We start from the raw sequence: 20,203 nt of genomic DNA on the forward strand, positions 1-20,203 counted from the left end.
GTGGCTTACCTAGGGCCACACAGCTATTAAGGGCTGAGCCGAATTTGAAGTCAGCGCTTCCTGACTTCAGGTCCAGCATTCTATCTACTGTACCACCTAGATGCCAGTCAGTGGGATTTAGAGCTAGAGGAGAAACTGAGACTTGCTTAAGGTCACATAGGGAACAAGCAACAGGGATAGTATTTGAATCTAGGTCCCCTGAATACTAGGCAGCTAGGTGGCACAGTGGATAGAGTGCTGGGCCTGGAGTCAGGAAGATTCATCCTCATGGGTTCAAATCTGGCCTTAGACACTTACTAGCTGTGTGGTCTTGGGCAAGTCACTTTACCCTGTTTGCTTCAGTTCCTAATCTGTATAATAAGCTAGCGGAAGAAATCCATTATCCAAGAAAACCCCAAATGGGGTCACAAAGAATCGGACACGACTGAAACAACCAAACACCACCCTTTGCATACAGGGCCAATGTTTTGGCCATTCCTCTTCACTGCTCTCCGGTAGGTGGCCCCAGTAAGTTCCTAACCAAGAATGCTTCACTCACGTACTATCCCTGCCTAACTTCCCACCGCCGCTACCGACCACTATGATACATTTCATTAGGGCTGAGTGTCCTTAGGATTGGGGTGTCAAACTCAAATGAGAAAAGGCTACTGAACCTTACGTGAGGCTCTTGGTAGGCTGCATATACTGGCTTGGAAAATCACAAGTTTGTATATTTCATCTTTTTAATTAATATATATAAAGAAGTCAGATAGGAATTAGAAATAACTGATGCATAATAAGAAATGTGCTGTCATTATGAATTTGACAATTTGCTTTCATTACTTATGTGTATTTATATATTTATTACATACATGCATACAAATCAGTTAAGAACTAGTTATAGATGAAAAGCATACAATAGATTCAAAATACTACAAAACATGTCACTACAAGAATATTCAAAATTAATTTAATTTTTTTTTTGCTAGAAACTTGGCAACTTTTGCCAGAAGCTATTTTATCAATATCAAGTATAAGCTTTTGTCTGTGTATATATGTATGTGTGTGTGTATACACACATGCATATATGTATGCAGTTTTCAGGTATGGGTGATTCTTATTTGCACAGTGCTTGATAACACAGTAGGCACTTAAGAAATGTTGACTGAGGGGGCAGCTGGGTGGCACAGTGAATAGAGCTCTGGCCTTGGAGTCAGGAGGACCTGAGTTCAAATCCAGCCTCAGACCCTTAACACTAGCTGTGTGACCCTGGGCAAGTCACTTAACCCCAATTGCCAAAAAAAAAAAGCACTGTCATATTGAATTTCAACAAATTCTTTTTGAATGTTACTTTTTGTTCTCAACATCAAAAGAAAATGGAGCACTGAATAGTAAAAAAAGTTTTCACTCATTTTGCATCATTTAAATCATCTTTGAAATTCAAATAGAATTTTCTGAATATTAGAAGCATACTTGCTGAAATTCCAAGAACCAAAGCATTCTCGATACTTTTTACATATAAGAAAATGAATAATGTCCTAATTTTTTACTTTCCTCTCCCAGGGATCAAGTTTTATCTTAAATATCTTAATGCAGTCATACCTTATTGTAACTTAATTTTGACCCTAAAATTTTAAATTCAATTCATTTAGATTTCCTTACTAAGACTACTAAAAAAATTTTGATTTCATGGCAAAGTTGCCAAAAGTGCATAGGATACTAACAAGGAAGGTACTTCTGTATAATAAAGTGAACCTTCCTTCTTCACTCTTCAAACATCTAAGAATAACGAAGGAAACCATAGTTGATCCAATCCTCAAGAATGCATAAAATCCACTGTTTTCTTAACAAACTTCAGCTCATGTTCCAACTTCGATATTTTCCTTGTGTATAATGCAGTGAACACGATGAAACTTACTATTGGTGCAATTTCATTCTGCTTAGCCAATAATTGAGCTCCCAATCAATTTGTTTCCCCCGTCACTGCTGCTGGCCTATTATACACTAGTTTTGATAGTTAAAGGTTATACTTTTCCAAAAGTCCATAGACTTCCTTAAAAATATCTTTACCTGTTATAGTGCCACTGAGAAAGAATATCAAGCAATTCTTCGCTCACAGTAAGATTTTTTTGTCACATGTGAATAAATATGGCTAATTAAGCCAGTCCACTAACATCTGGACTTTGCAACTGAAAAAGCCAAGATAATTTTCACTTCTGGTTTAAGTTCTCCACGCATAGTGGCAATTTCATTATTTCTTTCTGCAACAGCGTTTTGTGACAATGAAGTATTTTGAAAAGTTTTAATTTTGATGGGGACAAAGAATTTCAGTGGCTTTCACCCTACACTCCTTCACAAACTCACCTTCACTAAAACACTTTGAACATTTAGCTACGTGTTCTGAAATAATATAACAAGTTTTGACCATATTCTTGCTGTCTTCATGGATTTGTGTAAATACTTTTTGTCATTTTTCAAGTGTAGATTTCAAAATTTTTAATTTACCTTCTCTTACTTTACTAAGTGTTGATCATACTTCAGAATGATGTATTTCATAGTGGTGTTTTAAATTATATTCCTTGGGGAGACTAATACTATGTCTACAAATTAAGCATTAAAAATCTCATTTTTTGCTTCAGAAAAAAATAATCTAGTTCCCATTTTATCTGAAAAATTCTGTGTTCTTCTTGTACTGATCTTTTCTTACCACTCTTGGAATGTGATATAATGTATACTCTTCCCATAAAATAAAACTTAAAAGAAGTTTAAAAACAGATAATTTAAAATTTTATATTTCAATATAAATTTATTGTTTTATTACTTTATATAATTTGCAGTAAAGACTCTTCATTCTCTTGACCTCTTTTAGCTAAAGACTCACTGAATATGAATGTAGCAAAATATCATTTTCTGCATACTTTTGAACACAGAATGAATTTCGGGGGTACATGGATCAAAATCATAGATCCATGGCCCAACTTGAGGAGAGAATTTACTTGTGTAGGTGTAGGAAGCCTTCTCTGACCAGGCTACTGATAGGGAGTGAATTTCTATCAAAGCATGGCAAGCTTTTCCATATAGTATGAAAGAGGCATGAGGAGAACAGCAATAGGAGAAGAGGAAGGGCTGCCCCACACTTATGACTTTGGGCTTGTCTTGCTTTCTTAGAAATAAGTCTCTTATCTGCTTAGTTTCCATATCAACTCCAGTAAACGCTTGCCATTGACACAGTTCTTTGCTAACATGAGTGAAACCTGGAATTAAAAGTGAAGGTTGCCCAGCCCACGACATGCTTCAACACTGTATGGGAGGATCAGTCCTGATGCACAGAAATGGAGGGCACGCAAAGGTGTAGTGTGCACCACAAGGTCAAAGGAAAATTATAAAATTTACAGTAAGCATAATAGCTACCAAGCAAAGGAAAATAGACATTTCCACTTTTTACTAATAGCCCTTCAAATACTAAAAATATCACAAAGTTCTTTATAATAAATGTTTTTCTTCATCTTTCACTGAAAAAAAATCTCAATTTGCAAAGATGAGAGCTTGCCTGTAAACTGCAACACTTCCAGGATTGTTTGGCTATTTTGCCCATGTGTTTGAATGTAAGGTTCTGAATTCTGCCTTCCATGTGCCTCAAACTTTTCTCTGACTTCTGCTATATGTGCCAAGCTGGACCTCCCTCCTACAGATCATATTTCTACCATCCATGGCAAGATCATCAAATTATTGTTGGGCAGACTACCTTCTTAACCTCCTACTCCTAATCTCTCACCTCCTGCCCCCTCCAAAATTACCAGTAATAACTAGTATTTGAGAGGAAATAATTCTTTTACGATCAACCATAGTCATGCCAGTCAACACTAACAAAAATTAATAAACAAGGTAATAATTATTCATTTTTATAATCATAAAACTATATCCAAAGAAAATTTTACGATTTTGTTTTAAAATGTAATATCTGTGTTTTCTTGTATTTTCCTGTATTTTGTTACATATGTCCCAATTACATTTTACTCTGGTTCAGGCCTCACTCAGGAGGGTTGTGGGACACATGCTGCCTGATGGCAGCCAGTCTGACACTTTGGGTGTAATGGAGAGAAGCACTTTGTTCAAATCCCAGCTCTGTCACTAATTAGCTATGATAAGGGCAAGTTACTTCCTCTCCCATGCCCTGTTTCCTCTTGTGTAGAATGAGAGGGTTGGATTAAAAGATCTCTATTTGTCTTCTTTGACTCTAAAATTCTACAACACTCTAAGAAATTACAGGTCACAGTGGTGGACCTTCTACTGAGCATGTCTCTCCCCATCAATGTCAGAATCTCTAAAATGTTGATTTAGCAAAGTTATAATCCTCGTTCAATGCTTTTTAAGTTTCAGACTCCTAGCAATTAAACTTAATTAAGGCCTTATCATGGATATTTTGAAAAGTAAAGAAACATCTCTCCTCCACCCCCATATGTGACTTAATGAAGAGGCTCATTGATTTATGGAATAGTTTTATTTAAGTTTTGAATTTCACCAAATTTGACAGCATACAAAATTAAATGTAAGGTATTTTATAAAAAGTTAATATAAATGCTTTCTTGTAAGGCGATGTGTCTGCTATCGTAAATAACATTAAAATACATATTATTCAGGAAGCAGGTCATCTCCTAATTCTTCATCAGCAAAATCATCCTCATCAATCCTTTTTTTGGCTGCAGTTTTGGGTCTTTCTGTTTGTGGGCCCAGTGGATCCACATATGAGGCATCTGCGGTTCAAAACAGATGATTCATTGGCTATGTTATTATGAATAAAATTACATTTATTTAACTATTTCACAAGGATTATTGAAATGAACAAACATAAACCAATTCTTGTTATCAACAAAATTATGAAACTCACAGTGAACAGAAACAGGACACCAAATTTTTTTCTCATAAGCATCCATCCATAAAAAAAAATTTTTAGCATTGCCATATTTAAAACGAATGCCAATTCCCTAAGGTGTTCCTCATTAGCCCTTGCCCACTAACAGAAACAATGGCACTCACCTATTTCTTTGTTACTGCTACTTTCATAAGGTTCATTTGTCCCAGGTAACGATCGTAATTTAGCACTCAGACGCTCACCTTTGCTGCTGGAACTAGAGTTCTGGCCACTATCTGAAAATATGGGAATAGAAATTCACCTGTTTCATAAACCAAGAAATCATAGAACTGTACCACATATCTTAAACTGTACGAGGTTTGCCATGAAACAGGCATTCTTTCTCACTACGAAGTCAATTTCTGATGGCTACAAATTCTCTTTGGGGAGCTCCGACAAACGGAAAATGTGACAATATGGGTCTTAAACATACTCTTTCATCTGGGTAGAGGCAGTTTCATATTTCAATTTAAAGAGATCTGCTTCTGAAAAGTCCCAGCTCACATTCTCACGCTGACAGAGCTTCTAGGTTCTAGTCTTGTCTCTAGCTAATTGTGTGTGACTGGAGGTAAAGGGTTTCAACTCTCTGAACTTCAGTCTCTTCAGGTATAAAAGGAGGGGATTGACAAGGCAGGACTAGATGACCTCAGAGGACCTATTGAGGCAGAACAGAACAGACAGAATCTGTAATAGTATTAAAGCGATACTACCAACCTTATCGCAACCATCTCTTGGGAATACCCCTATTAATGAGAACAAAATTTCTCTGCAGAGAAAAAGCTTCAGGATTTCGAAGACGGTAGTTCTAGTATTGCCACTTTGGGCAGCTCACTTCATTTTTTCAAACTACAATTTCCTCATCCATCAAAAGATGAGACTAGGATATGTGATCTCCATGCTCCCTTCTAGCTTGAGTAATTATTCTGACAATTAACTGTGACAATTCCAAAGACTTCTGAGAGTGACACTTTGTTTTCTTTCTATTATAAAAGCTTTACTCTTACTGAGAACAAGTAACCCATCTAGGACCCTTTTGTTTCTGAGTATATTCTGTGTTTCTCTGTATTCATTGCATTAGTAGAACTGAATTGGTACCAAGGTAATAATAACAAAATCATGTCTCCCATCTCCCTTTCCCTACCCTTATCCCAATTCTACTCCAAGTACTCCTTTAGCTTCAGATTTTAGACAGGCAGGAATAAAAACCAACCCAAGCCTTTTTTTTTTTAAAGCTACTTTGAAGTCTGAGAAATTCCAAATGGCTAAGCATTAGTAGCATTGCTAGTAACCTGAATTTCATATCAACTTAGTTTTTATCCTAATATTTAATGCCATCTGCCTTTAAACATGGGGGGTAGGAGCCCACTGAGGTAAGGTATGAAAATAGGCTGTTCTCTGCATTCTTGCTACAATTTCAACTCAAGATTTGTGCCTTGCATCTCCAAAATAGCAACCTTTCTTCAAAGTACTGGTAATCTGAATGCAAAATGGAAGTTCACATCATCTACCTAACTTTCCACATAGACCAATGCAAAAATAAAAGTTCCTTATGGGCGGGGCCTATTTTCATTTTTGTCTTTGTATCTCCTGTGCCTAGCAAAGTGTCTGGCACATAGAAAATGACTAATAAATGATTGTTAAATTGAGTTGAAATTGACATAGTTTAGAAATCTTTTTCAAAGGATCTGAATTATGCATGAATACTTTGGATGCATCCCCCGCCCCCCTAAACTTTCCATCTATTACAAACTCTCATTTCTAGGTTTGGATAAAGTGATATACACTTTTTTTTTTTAAAGCAAGAAACTCTTTCTTCAGGAAGGGAAGCCATCTAAGGGAAGTTAAAAAAAAAGGAAGTTGTTTTTGGCTTGGCTTCATTTTATATTTGAATAATAAAGCAAATTGTTAAATTCATGGCCACACAATGCAAATGATGAGTGTTTCTTAGAGTAAGGCTGAACTGATAAGTTATAAAAATTCCCATTCAACCTTCTAGGTTACAGTTCTAGTTTTGCCATCAGCTGTTCAGTTTTGGGCAAGTCATAAAACCCTATCTGAGCCTCAGTTTCCTTTTGTGCAAAATAAAGAACTTGGAGTAGGTGAACCTGTAGGTCCCTTCAGTTCTACTTGAAGTAAAATTCTGTTTTATCTGCCTGCCTATCCTAAATTTCAAAATATTAAAAATTCAATTTGTGGAATATTTTGACTTGAGAATACATAGGTTCTGTCATCAGGGTTTTGAAGATAACTATATCTGAATAGCTGACCTTCCAATAATAGTTTAAAAAATAACCTAGCATTTCAATCTTTTAGCAGGGAAATCTCTCTAGTAAGGGCATTAGAGGCATACACTTAGCTGGAGCAAGTTACCTGCTGAGTTAGCAAGAACCCTGAACAGGAAGGGGTCAGAGGGACCTCGGTTCAGGTCCTGGAGTTACCCCTCCTAGGTTGTTTCTTCGTCTGCAAAATGGGGACAACAATATCTACCCTGCCTTCCTCATGGGAACATTTTGGAGAGCCAATGAAATGAGGTCATGTGAAAATGCTTTGAAAACTGTAAAACTCAATATAAATGGAAGGAATTATTGTTTGCATAGACATTTCTGCCTTTATAGGCGGCTGTGAACATTCTATTCAAAGCCCGGGTTAGTGTGTGGGGCCCCATGGAATGTAGCTGTCCTGACAACTACCCAACACTCAGATAAAGTAAAATTCCAATCTTACTGTTAGCAAATTTTGGACATGTCTGATGTTTTTCTGCTAACGAAGCCTTGAACTGCTTTTTTGTTTTATTACCGAGACTGAAATCCTGTCAGCTGGGATAAAGTCTAACTCAACTTCTGCTTAGAAGGGAGGCTGCACCTTGCCTTGACTGATGTTATAAAAACATCAACTCATGGTAGGCAGAAAAAACAACACACACCTGTTTGAAACATGCTAGTATGCCACATTTTTTAAACTATAAGAAGTCTTTTTGTAGGTTAGGTGACTTTCATAACACAGGCTCTATTCAGGGCACAAATGAATTAAAACTAAGAAACTGGCTACGTAAACTTTCACCATATGCTCTCTTCAAATAAAAAGTGAATTTGGTTTACAAGGGAAGAGAGATCTTAGCCAGAATAGTTAGGGAAAATCATCAAAAGCAATAGACAACTGAATGCAGAATAAAACAAAAAGAACTGAATGGCCCATGTCATATACATGCTTATCTTCTGTAAAGGGTTAAATTACTATAGAAGACATTTCTTATCAAGAATATATTCAGTATAATATTAATTTTTTATGACATTAAATGCATGGCCTTTCACTAAAGCCTTATTCTGATACCCTCATCCTGACAGAGAGGTTACTCTGGGTTCTTAAAAGCTATGATAGGGGCAGCTAGGTGGCAAAGTGGATAGAGCATTGGCCCTTAAGTCAGGAGGACCTGAGTTCAAATCCAGCCTCAGACCAAACACTTGCCACTTACAAGCTGTGTGACCCTGGCCAAGTCACTTAGCCCCAACTGCCTTAAAAAAAAGCTATGATAGCAGAGCACAAACTCTGGTAGGTCCTGGAAGTATGGGCTTTGAGTAGGGGCTTGACAATAGACTATACACTTCTCTCTTACAAGGCCCAACCTAGCTAAGTCCATGGAAACTCACTACCAAAATGGTGAGTTGTCATCATGTGATGAATATTTTTTGGTCATTGAAATTTCTGAAGACATCTGATGAGATGAGAAAGAAATTTAAATGGCATAAGGGTAAGAAATACTTACACTAATGAACTCTCTATGAGTTCTTTGGAAATATTCAAGTAAATATTTAATGATACCATGACCTGATGAAATGACGTAAAATATTCAACAACTTATCTTATTCTTAGCACTGACAGTAATTAATTTAATCCAATCTGAGAAGCATTTAAGCAAAGTATTGTGGGAGATATGAATAAGATACAAGTCCCAACCTTAAGGAACTTATAAACTAATGGGGGCGATAAGAATTGCACAACCAACTTTAACATAAATTGGATTAGGATATGGAGAAGTTCAAGGAGAGGTTCAAAAAGGAGCTAACCAGTGAGGTTGAGAGAATGTAGAAAGGTTCACGGAATAAGTGACAACGGAGCTAGGCCCTAAAAGATTTCAATAAGTGGTGATGAAGATAGGGGTGGGCAAGGGGAAATGAATTCCAGGCACTGGGAATGAAATTGGGGAAAGATCAAGATTAATTATTGTTAGATTTATAGTGGATGGGGAGGTCATGTTACAGAGCTTATAGCATACCATCCTTTCTGGGTGAAGTGATCAACACTAGGAAAATTCTCCCAAGAGAGTATTTGAGAAGGTAAGGAAACATGTTACTGGCCTATTTGAAGAAAGAATGGGATCTGATAGAAGGTCTTAATATAAGCTCTTTTTCAAGAAGAAAGAATTTATCAGGGGTAACTGGTAAGCATTTCAAATAAGGGAACAGAAAAGATGTCCATGGAATGTATTTTGAGAGACCAAGCCTTTCAATCAGATGGTCCAGTTTGAAAGGTACTTGACCATTTTAGGACCATTTTAGCAACAGAACACTGATTCCATTTTTCATGGATATCTTTTTGTGGTTGGTTGGTAACATGGGAAAAACAGGAAGATTTTGAGATTTGGGGTTGGGAAGAGACTATTTACTTGACTGTCTCTATGTCTTAGGAATCAGATGCTGTCAGGTCATAATGCCTAGATAAAGAAGATGGTTCTCAACTGGGGAAGGTATTTAGGTACAGGACTGTAGTAGGGTGGTGGAAGATGTACTTAATAATACAAGGCTTATTAAGGTGAAACATGTTTAAGGTGATATTTTCCAAAGGAGCATCTCTAAGTAATGCATAATGGCTTTTAGTTGCTCTAAGAGGATAGAGGACTTTCTCTGGTATTCACCATTTCAGGTACCACTTCTGACAGGCTGAATAATGTTGGAGGAAATAATAAAACCAAGTGAACCAGGTCCACTACAAATTTTTTCTATTTGACCTCAATCTGGCTTTCATTAGTGCTTGAAAATACTTTTACTCATTTCTTATTGACTTTACATCTTATTTCAAACTGTGGTTATCCCCAATATCTCTCCTTAATCCCCCAACTACATTCCCTGCCCCTCTCCATCAGCAGATGACTTCACCTAATACTTTCCTAAGGTCAAAGTCATCACACACTAGTTCCAGATCACTCTTGTCTATGTTTTCCTTCCTTCTGGTCTTAGATGATGAAGTGGCTAGCCTTCTTGCCAAGGATAATCACCCAATCTGTGTACAGCCTTGATGTTTTTATCCCCTTCTCCCTCCTTTGTGGCCTTGATCTATCAATTATGCCTTCTCTTTCAAGCATCTCCAACCTCTCTCTCAGCAGGTCCCTTCTTTTTGGCCAACAGCATGCTAGCAAGTTAAGTAGATCAGGAGAATGCTATCTATACTGCTATTCTTGTGGAAAAAATGGAAAACTGTGGGCTAGGTGATAGCAGAGTTGGGAGGATTCAAAACTGAATGGCCAGACTCGAAAAGCAGTTATTACTGGTCAGATAGCACCTTGGAAAGAAGTCTATCATGGAGTGCTTCAGGGACTTCTGCCTGGCCCTGGGCTATTTAATATTTTTTCTCAATGACTTGGACAAAAACATGGATAGGTTATCCAACTTGCAGATAACACAGAGCTGAGAGGGAGAGCTAGCATACTGGATGACAGAATTAGTATCCAAAAAGACTCTGATAAGCTAGAACACTGGGACAAATCTAAGAAGATGAAATTTAATAAGGATAAATGTAGAGTGCTTACACTTATGCTTGAAAAACCAACATCACAAGCATAGGATGGGGCAACTATAGGTAGACACCAGGATGATGCAGGGCTGTGATATTATGCATAAAAGGATCAGCTGAAGAAATTAGGAAGTTTCCCCTGAAGAAAAGGAGACTTGGGGTGTGGGTGAGGCACCCATGGCTACTATTTTCAAGCGTTTAAAGAGCTCCTATGTGAAAGAGAGAGTCAGTCCCCTTGTTATGTTTTGCCCCAAAGGACACAATTAGGAACAATGGACAGCAGTTGTCAAGTGGTAAGGTTAGGCTTGATTTAAAGAAACTTCTTAACACTTAGAACCATCCAACAAGTGGAATCAGCTATCTTGGAGCTACGGGTTCCCCTTCACTGAAGGTCTTGGAAGAGAAGACAGGATGATCACTTACAGGCTGTGGTACAGATTACAGACCAGAGGAACTTTGTGCTTAGCTGTCACCTGAAATGGCTGGCATTTGAGGCCTCTTTGATTCTGAGACTCTGAAGTTGTCCATTTCCTAAAACCAAAAACAAAACCTCCAAACTTTTGCTTATCCCTGCTACCTTTCAAGCTATCTTCTTTCCCTTTCTAAAAAGAACGGTCCATACTCACTTCCTTCACTTCCTCATCCACTCCTCTATCCTTAGTCTCTTGTCACCCTAATAAAACTGCTCTTTCTCTCTCTCTCTCAAAGGTCTCTAATGACTTCTTTATTGATGAATCCACTTCTTTGGTCCTCATTCTCCTTAGCCTCTATCTGCAGAGTCTAATACTGGTGATAATCTCTTATACTTGTTTCCTTGACAATAGACTTATCATAGCTCTTCTACTTTTCTAAAAGGTTCTTTTGTGCATCTTCTTTGCTGACTCAACCTCCTCCTATACCCGTAATATCCCTACAACTGTCTTTGCCTTCTCCCAAAAATTGTCTCTTTCTCTGGGTCCTTGGCTTCACTTAGCACCACTACAAAGGTGATTCCCAAATTTACATTTTTCCAGGTCTGACCTCTCTCCAGAATTTTAGTTCCATATTTATAAGTGTCTGCCAAATAGCTATCACCACTCAGACACCCTACAGGGGTCTTATATTTGCTGTGTCAAAAACTGAACATCGTCTTCCCCCAAAACCGTCCCTTCCCTAACTTTTCAACTTGTTACTGGTATCACCATCCTCTGAACCACCTTGACTTTAAGCCTTGGAGTTATGATTCACCCTTTCCCCCAAATTTAATCACTTGCCAGGTTCAGTTGACTTACTTCCACAATGTCTCGTATTAATTTCCTCCTTTTTTCTTTTTCTTATTTTTAGGCAATTGGGGTTAAGTGACTTGCCCAGGGTCACACAGCTAGTGTCAAGTATTTGGTCTGAGGCCGGATTGGAACTCAGGTCCTCCTGACTTCAGGGCTGGTGCTCTCTCCACTGTGCCACCTAGCTGCCCCCTAATTTCCTCCTTTTTAAACCCACTGCAACCACCCTATTTCTGCCTGTTATTACCTTTCAACACAGAGTACTATAAAAGTCTCTTACTTGGCCCCTGTGTTTCTAGTCTCTTGCCTTCCTGATTGATTCTCCAAAGTGATGCCTAGGTAATCTATGTCATCTACCATTCATATCATAGAATTCCTCTGTTCAAAAGCCTTTGGTGGCTCCCCACAGCCAACCAACCAACTCCCTTGTTCTGGAAACCAAGGCCTTCAAAGCTCTAGATCCAATCTACTTTTTGAGTATTACCTCAGCGGTATTCTAGCCCAGCTGGGTAAGTACTAGCACCTGTTTTGGTCCTTTCCATTGTTCTCCCAATGAGAGCAAAGGCACTGGGGTAGGAGAGAAGATTCCATAACTAAAATGGATTCCCTTCTCCCCATCTCTCATAATTGAAATCCCTCCTTTCCCTCAAGGTCCAGCTCAGGTGCCACCTCCTCTATGAAAAGGAGGGGTAAAGGATTTCTCCTTTCTAAAATTTCTCATCACTTTGGGTCCTCTCCTTTGTATTTAATACCTGAATTCAACTGAGCAATGTTTAGTAGTACATTAAAGCTGAACATAAATAAGCAGCATGCGACTGAAATTTGTAACATTGATCTAGACTTGCTAGTTACCTGAGACAAGGCCTAATTTTGGGGGAAAGGCTTCTATTAACTCTGAGTCAAGGTGAAAAACACTGAAGCCTCATGAGATGAGAAGGCTGGAGGTTGAGGATAAGGGCAAAGGCTCTTCCTTTAATCTGTTTTGTCTATATAAAGTAAAATTTGAAGAAATGCCTATTAGTAGAACTAACCTTTGATGCTATTAAACACATATGGAGGTGTGGTATAATGGAAAGAACATGGTTGAAATCAGCCTCATAAAATTTGAGATTGAATCAGGCTTTCATATTCTGTGCGATCATGGACATATGAGTCTCAGTGTCCTTATCTGCAAAATGAGGGATTGGGTTGCTTGACCTCTAGGGTTCCTTCCAGCTCTAATTGCTACCTTGTTATTTGCTGGCAGGGACAGACCAAAGAAAAGGGGGCACTGGTTCGGCCCCATCCTACCAGATGCTTCCCCAATGGCACAGCTGTCTGAGTTTGGGATGGATAGGAGATACGAAAGTCTACATTCTTCAGATCTACAACACAAAACCAATTCCCCCAGCTAAAAGTCATCTTGCCTAATCATATGCTATGGTCCCCATTTTTTAGGGAGGGCAGGCGGAGAGAAGTGGGATAGGAAAAGTTAATTGACAGGGTCAAAAGGACCAAAAAAGAGATTAGAGGGGGGATGAGGTAGAGCTAGAAGAAATCCTGCTCTATCAGCAAGGGAAGAGGAGGCTGGTGTCCTACAAAACTGAGGGAATGGCTAGTGATTGCTACCAATGTGGAGGTGACCTTTCTCTGGGTCTTTTTACATTTCATGGGTACCAATGGAGCACTCAAGTTGTTTATCTACTTTCCCTCACTCTTGCTAGATCATAAACACACCTTTTAGTCCATCTACATTTCCTCAGTTATATTCCTTATACCACTTTTTTAAAGCATAGGTCATCACTGTAAAGATGCTGCAGCCTACTTGTATGCAAAAGCCATCTCTATATTGCCTTTTGGGTCACCATCTTGACCCCTCACTTACTTTGACACCTTGAAGATTGTGGTGTTCCAAGATTATTGACCATTACAGCATCCCTGGGAGAACAATTGTAAGTTATAGACTAGACAATGGATTTTTAAAATTAATTTAGTTTTTCTTATTGTTTCACCAGCCCCTTTTGAGCATTCATGAATCACATGGAGGGGCTCTGTGATGTGGCATTTGATGGAGTAAGCACAATAGCATTTGCAAACAGAAGCATCTAGAGGTCTTTTCCATCTATAAGGAATCTGTCTCTCTTCCCATTTGGACCTTGAACAAGAATCCTCCATTAAAGGGATAAATGACAATGAATGACAGTGGTGAGCACAACTGCCTCATTTGAGGTTAATAATCAGGGGGTCATTGGATGAGTTCTATTGCCCTTTGATTATTCTTCTCTTCTTAATCTTTAATCTCTCTTTGCTTAGTGGATCTTTTCCCATTGCCAACAAACCTGACCAGATCTCTCCCATATTAAAACTCGTCTTTTCATTTCATCTTCATCTGACCAAGCCATGCCCTCAAGATGTCATCCTATATCTCTCCTCTTCATCACATTCAAACTTCTAGAAAAAAGCCACAGATACCACCTGCCTCTACCTGCTCACTTCCCATATGCTTCTCAACCACTTGCAATCTAGTTTATGAATCCACTATTCAACTGAAACAGTTTTCCAAGGTTACCAATGATCTAATTGCCAATGACCTTTTCTCAGTACTCATCTTTCTTGATGCTTTTGGCATTGCTGACAACCCCTTTTCTTCCTGGATATTCACTGTTCCTAGAGTTTTTGTGACACCATTTTTTCCTGGTCCTCTTCTTATTTGTTTAACCCAATATCCTTTGGGTTATCATCTATGTCTCATCTCCTAGTATACCCTAAGGCTCTCTCTGTCTTAGATTTTTTCTAATTAGGTCAGAGGTTCTCAACCTAGGGATCTCCAAGGGGTCTATGGATATATTTCAGGGGGTTGGTAAATCTGGATGAGAAAAAAATATATATATATATATATATATATGTACTTTTATTTTTCATTAATCTTTGGTTTTCTTCATAATTCTATCTCTTTTATTTTATTGTGTTTAAAGACATTCTGAGAAAGGGTAAAGCTACAGGTTTCATGAGGCTGCCAAAGGTGTTTACCACACAAAAAATGTTAAGAATCTTTGCTTTGGGTGATCTCATCAGCTCCCATGTGTTCAATGACCACTTCTATGAAGAAAACTCACAAATCTACATATTTATTGCTCTTCTTTCTCCTTGATTCTCTAGTCACATATCACCACCTGCCAGACAGACATCTCTATCCTGATGTCCCACAGGGATCTCAAACTTAACATGTACAAAACAGCACTCATTATCTTTCTCTCTAAATCTTCCCTCTGTTGAGGGTACTATTGTCCTTCTAGTAACCAAGGCTTGCACCCTTGAAATCATCATTATGAACTCTTCCCTCTCAATCACCACTCCCCTCCCCCCATATCTAATCAACTACTAAGTCTCGCTAATTCTACCTCCACATCTTTTTTGTTCCATTTCTACACTCACCTGGCCACAATTCATAGATCAGGTCCTCATTTCTTCTCACCTAGGCTACAGCAATAACCAAATTGCTCTTCTTACTTCTATTCTCTTTCCTCTCCAATCCATCACAAACACAGCCGCCAAATTTACATTTCTAAAGCACAAGCCTGATGATGTCATTGCCCTGTTCCAGAAGCTCCAGTGGTTTTTGCCTCCGGGACAAAGTACAAAGTCCTGTATTTAGCATTTAAAGCCTTTTACAACCTGGTTCCACCCCTCTATTTCCAGATTTATTTTATGTTACTCACCATCATGTACTTTATATTCCAGCCTCTTTGTCGCTCTCTAGGTCTGGAATATTCTCCCTCTTCATTTCCACCTCTTGGAATTCCCAGATCTCTTCACCTACCTGATGCCTTTCTTGGACCCTTTCTCCCCCAAGTCTTCTCCTTCCACTGAAATTACTTTGTATTATTTTGTTTATACTTATCTGTGTACAAGCTTTATCCCTCAGCAGAATGTAAGCTCCCCCCTCAAGGCAGGGACTGTTTTGGGTTTGTCCTCATAGTCCAAGCACCTTGGTGCTTTGCACATGGTAGGTGCTTAATAAATGCTTAATTGAATTGCATTTTATCAAAGAATCTCGCATGATCTTCACATATAAAAGAATCCTTTTTTGCAAGAGAACCTTTTGATCTACCAAAATATCACTTTGCGGAGGTGGCAGGGAGGGAAATGACGGGAGATATTCAACTAACAATAAGTAACAGTGGGCCCTTTTTTTGTTTTGCTTTTTCGAGGCAATCGGGGTTAAGCCCAGGGTCACACAGCTAGTAAGAACAGCGGGCTGTTTTACTCTTTGCACCTTTCAGTCAATATATATATCGCCTACTATAGAGAATAATTTGTAAAAGTCTACCAGTTTTCATCTCACATTTTCATTGATGATACCCTCCATATGCATGCAGTTCATTTTTATGAATATTATATAAAGATGTGGGAGTAGTGGTTTTTTCCCCCATTCTTGTTTCTTCCCCTCCCTGAAATAAAATGATCCCTTTGTGGATTTGTGATTTGTTAAATATCAGTCTTATTTTATTGAAATATTTCCCAAGTACCTGCATTTAATTATGTATAAATGTAGCCCTATTTACAGAAGGACAAGCTGTGAGTAGTGTAAAAGTGAGATCTGTGGCCTTCTGAATCAATAGGAATATTACATAAATGTAGTTCTACCTGGGACACTGGGTTGCAATGTAAGCATGTTATTGTTAGCCCCAGAAATTTTTATCATTTGTTTCCAATGGGGGACCCTAAGGAAGGGGCTAAGGTTAAATTAGGAATATACCATCCAACCCTAGTCAGGGGCTGACTTTAGGAAGAGAAATAAGCTTCAAAGGAGAAAGGTCTATTACTCTGATAGAAAAATAAAGAATCTATTCCTGGAAGATAATTTATGCTGCCCATCCAGAGATGACCCAGGTGTAAAGATAGGATAGTTCTTAGAGCAAGAGCTACTTGAACTAGCATATTATTCCAAAAGCCATGTCCTCAGCTTAAACAGTTGTATTTACTGGCTAGATTAGAAGAGGAACTCTAGAAAAGAGGCCTTTACTAGTCCATATGAAGACTGTCAGGCTATGGGAACCTAGATATCAGTGGTTGACACAAAGGGATCACCAACCCAGAAGAATGGTAAAAGGTGATGGAATATTGTTGAGAGTGTATGATATATCAGAGCACAATGCAGAAGTATGTCCCTCTGAGAATGTAGTTTTTTCTGGGAATGTGATAGAGGGGCCACTGTGGGCTAAAGGACAGTATTTTGATAATTCCTGATTTTTAAAGTTCTTTTTGTCCAAACTCGTGTAGGGAAAGTGAGGAAATTCCCTCCACTGATGTAGAACAGCAAGTGATTTGCACCTTAGAGAGTTGACTAGGAGGTTAAGTGACTTGACCAGGGTCACACTTTGTCTATTTATTATTAATACAAATTTATTTTTTGTTACATTTGGTATATTTGGTGAACGAGAAGGCATAAAGCTGTCCAATGGGACTGACTGACCCAGGTTTCTGGGTTCAACCTGAGAGGAAAACAATTCCTTCACTAATACCGTTGATATCTTGAGAGTGACATAGCAATGGGGCTAGTAGGCAAGTCGCTCTACCTCTATGGACCCTCAGCTGCTGCATCTGTAAAATAAAGGGACTGATTTTCTAATTAGAGGTTGTCTAAGAACTAGATGACCTCAGAGTTCCCCTCCAGCCCTTAATCTATGATTCTGCTCACCAGCATATGTATTTTAATACTGTTACATATTTTAGGCATTCAATAACATAAGTATTTATCAAGTGTCTATTATGTACAAGACACTGTGCTAGGTGGTTTGGGGGAAAAAAAAGATGAAGACATGCTCCCTGTCCTCGAAGAACTTACAATCTAATAGGGAGAATAAGACAAGTACAAACATTGTGATGATATAAAACAAAAAATTAAATGCCATAACAGATATAAAGTCTCTTTTTCTTTATTTTTCAATTGTATTCGTAGGTGTTTGTCCAGCCTCCCTGTTATATTTTAAGTTGCTTGGTAACAGTTAAGTCTTTGTCACTCCCCACGGTACCCGAGTACTCAACAAATGCTTCCTGACTCTGTATTCCCCCATCCAAGCTCAGCAAAACTTATGAAGTGACCTCCTACCCAAAATGCTTGCTCACTCTTGGAATACACTTCGATAAGCAGAGTACAAACATAAAATTAAAAGCCTGCATTTTTAGAAAATATTACACATATGTCTCCTTTGTGGAAAAGGTACAATGGACAAGTCAGCCATAAAGTTAACTTCTGCTCACTGACCATATTTTTTTATTCCCTTACATCATAACATTAGAGATATATTCCTTGAGGAAAAATATTGGCCCAAGAACATAATACAAATAACACCTAAGAATGCAGCAAACTTTTTAAAATCACAAATGGTATTTATAGGAAACATAACTTTTAACATTAAGCTTACTAATTCCAACATTCCAACACTCAAAATGTCATAAAATGCAAATACTGTGCTAAAGTAGAAAACATACCACAAACCGCACTCTTTTGGGGATAAATACAAATTAAGGAATTGTAATCCATGGACGACCTGGCCCTTAAAATTCAGTTAATTCAGGAAGATAGGTTCCTTCCCCAATTTTTTTGTTTTCCAGGACATTACCTTAACAATTGTCGACTATAAGACATCTGAGTTGTATAGTACCTACTGTATGTTTTACTTTAGTGTGACCACCTGATCAGCAGCACTCAGGGTTCTGGGGTTCCTTCCTCTTACAAGCGAAGCTAACTTTCCAGGAAGTGCCAGCAGTGAGGTAGTTTTGACTGACTTTTTTTCACTGAATTGACTAGATGTTTTGGTAGCAAGTAGACATAGCCTTAAAGAGAGATTCTGCATATAAAACAGTAATGTATTTTTATTCCAAATAGTTAAAATATGCCTATTTCTCAAGAAGTTAATCTTGCAAAAACACACTAAAGTATTCTGAGTCGAGTAATGGACAGAACCAGTAATAAAGAGAGCACAGGACTGGGAGTCCAGGGACCTGGGTTCCAATCCCAGCTCTACCACTAATTGGTAATGTGACCTGGGGCAAGTCACAACCTCTCTAGGTCTTATTTTCCTCACCTGTGAAATGAGGAGGTTGGACCTGATGACCTTTAAGGTCCCTTCCAGCTCTAAGATCATATATTCCTATAATATAAAAAGTCCTGGTTAGGCTCTACTGTTTTTTCAACTATAATAAATAAACTGGACTACACTAATTTAGAATTGGTGATAATATAGACATCAGCTGGGCTGAAATTTATTTTTGAATTATATATGAAGAAAAGTTTACTAAACAAATTAATGTGAAACAAGGTTGCCCAGAGACACATTTAAACTACTAACACGAATAGTCTCAAAGTACCATCAAGCATATTTTAAAAATTAATTTAAAATTTAAAATAAAATATATAAAAGCATATTTTATATATAAACTAATTATATTTGAATATGCTATACAAATATTCTTACATAGTAAAGCACATTTTCTATGGTCATTTGTTAAAATACCTATAGGTACAGTATATGTAAGCAACATTCATAAAATTAATTTCTTTTAAAATATTCTCATTTTGCTAATTCAGACTACTCTTCTTTTAGTCATTGACAAAATATCCTCTCCCCTACCCAGTAAAAGACTCAGTTGTTTAAGGATTTCCATGTTAAAATGTGAAGTTTTAAGTATTTTTAAGTATTGTAAATGGAAACTTAACATTCAAGTGCAAGTTATGAATTCTTGAATGGGAATGTTATAAGCAGTGGCTGATTCCTTTGGCAGGGGAGAAGGAGGATTCAGGAGAAGTTGAGATAGAGCTATGTACTCAGAACAAGTACTTTTAAGAAAGAATGATAGAAGAAAAAGAGAGGGGGTGGGCAGTTCCCTGTGGTAGAGTGAATAAGTTATTGGACTTTGAGTTCAAAGGACCAGGATTCAAATTCTGACTCTGCTAGTTTGTAGTTTTATGACTTTGGGGCAAGTTACTTCCCCTTTCTATAGGCCTCAGTTTCCTTATTTGTAGAATGAGGGGGTTGGACTCTATGAATATCTCTAAGAATATCTTCCAGCTCTGAATCCTGTGATCATAGGGAAAATGATCCACAGAATATTATAGGATATTTTTGATAGTACTGCTGCTATCAAAAGTTGGAGAGATAAGAAAGGAACACAGGAATTCTAGGGAATACAATTCTTCTTATTATATTTTAAAATAATTTATAGTTTACAAAGTGTTTTTGTATACATTATTTTATTTGGCCCTCAAAGTGAAAGTATC

At 37.9% G+C, this 20,203-nt stretch overlaps 1 protein-coding gene across 3 annotated transcripts in view; it reads right to left on the reverse strand.

The window, feature by feature from the left end:
- Window positions 1–4,461: 4,461 nt before the first annotated feature.
- IFT88 (intraflagellar transport 88) overlaps window positions 4,462–20,203 on the reverse strand; it is a 116,316-nt gene continuing 100,574 nt past the window's right edge. For 2 of the 3 annotated variants that reach the window (XM_020968796.2, XM_078147083.1), the window contains 3 exons: window positions 19,011–19,076; window positions 5,017–5,127; window positions 4,462–4,733 (listed from right to left, as the gene is read on the reverse strand). In XM_020968796.2, coding sequence (XP_020824455.1) covers window positions 4,612–4,733; window positions 5,017–5,127; window positions 19,011–19,076 — 299 coding nt within the window. In that variant the 3' untranslated portion in view covers window positions 4,462–4,611. The remainder of the gene's footprint in view (window positions 4,734–5,016; window positions 5,128–19,010; window positions 19,077–20,203) is intronic. The other variant, XM_020968797.2, reaches the window with a different exon arrangement.

The sequence above is a fragment of the Phascolarctos cinereus genome, unplaced genomic scaffold (assembly GCF_003287225.1).
Source record: "Phascolarctos cinereus isolate Bilbo 61053 unplaced genomic scaffold, phaCin_HiC Scaffold_726;HRSCAF=1367, whole genome shotgun sequence".
Taxonomy (NCBI): Eukaryota; Metazoa; Chordata; class Mammalia; order Diprotodontia; family Phascolarctidae; genus Phascolarctos; species Phascolarctos cinereus.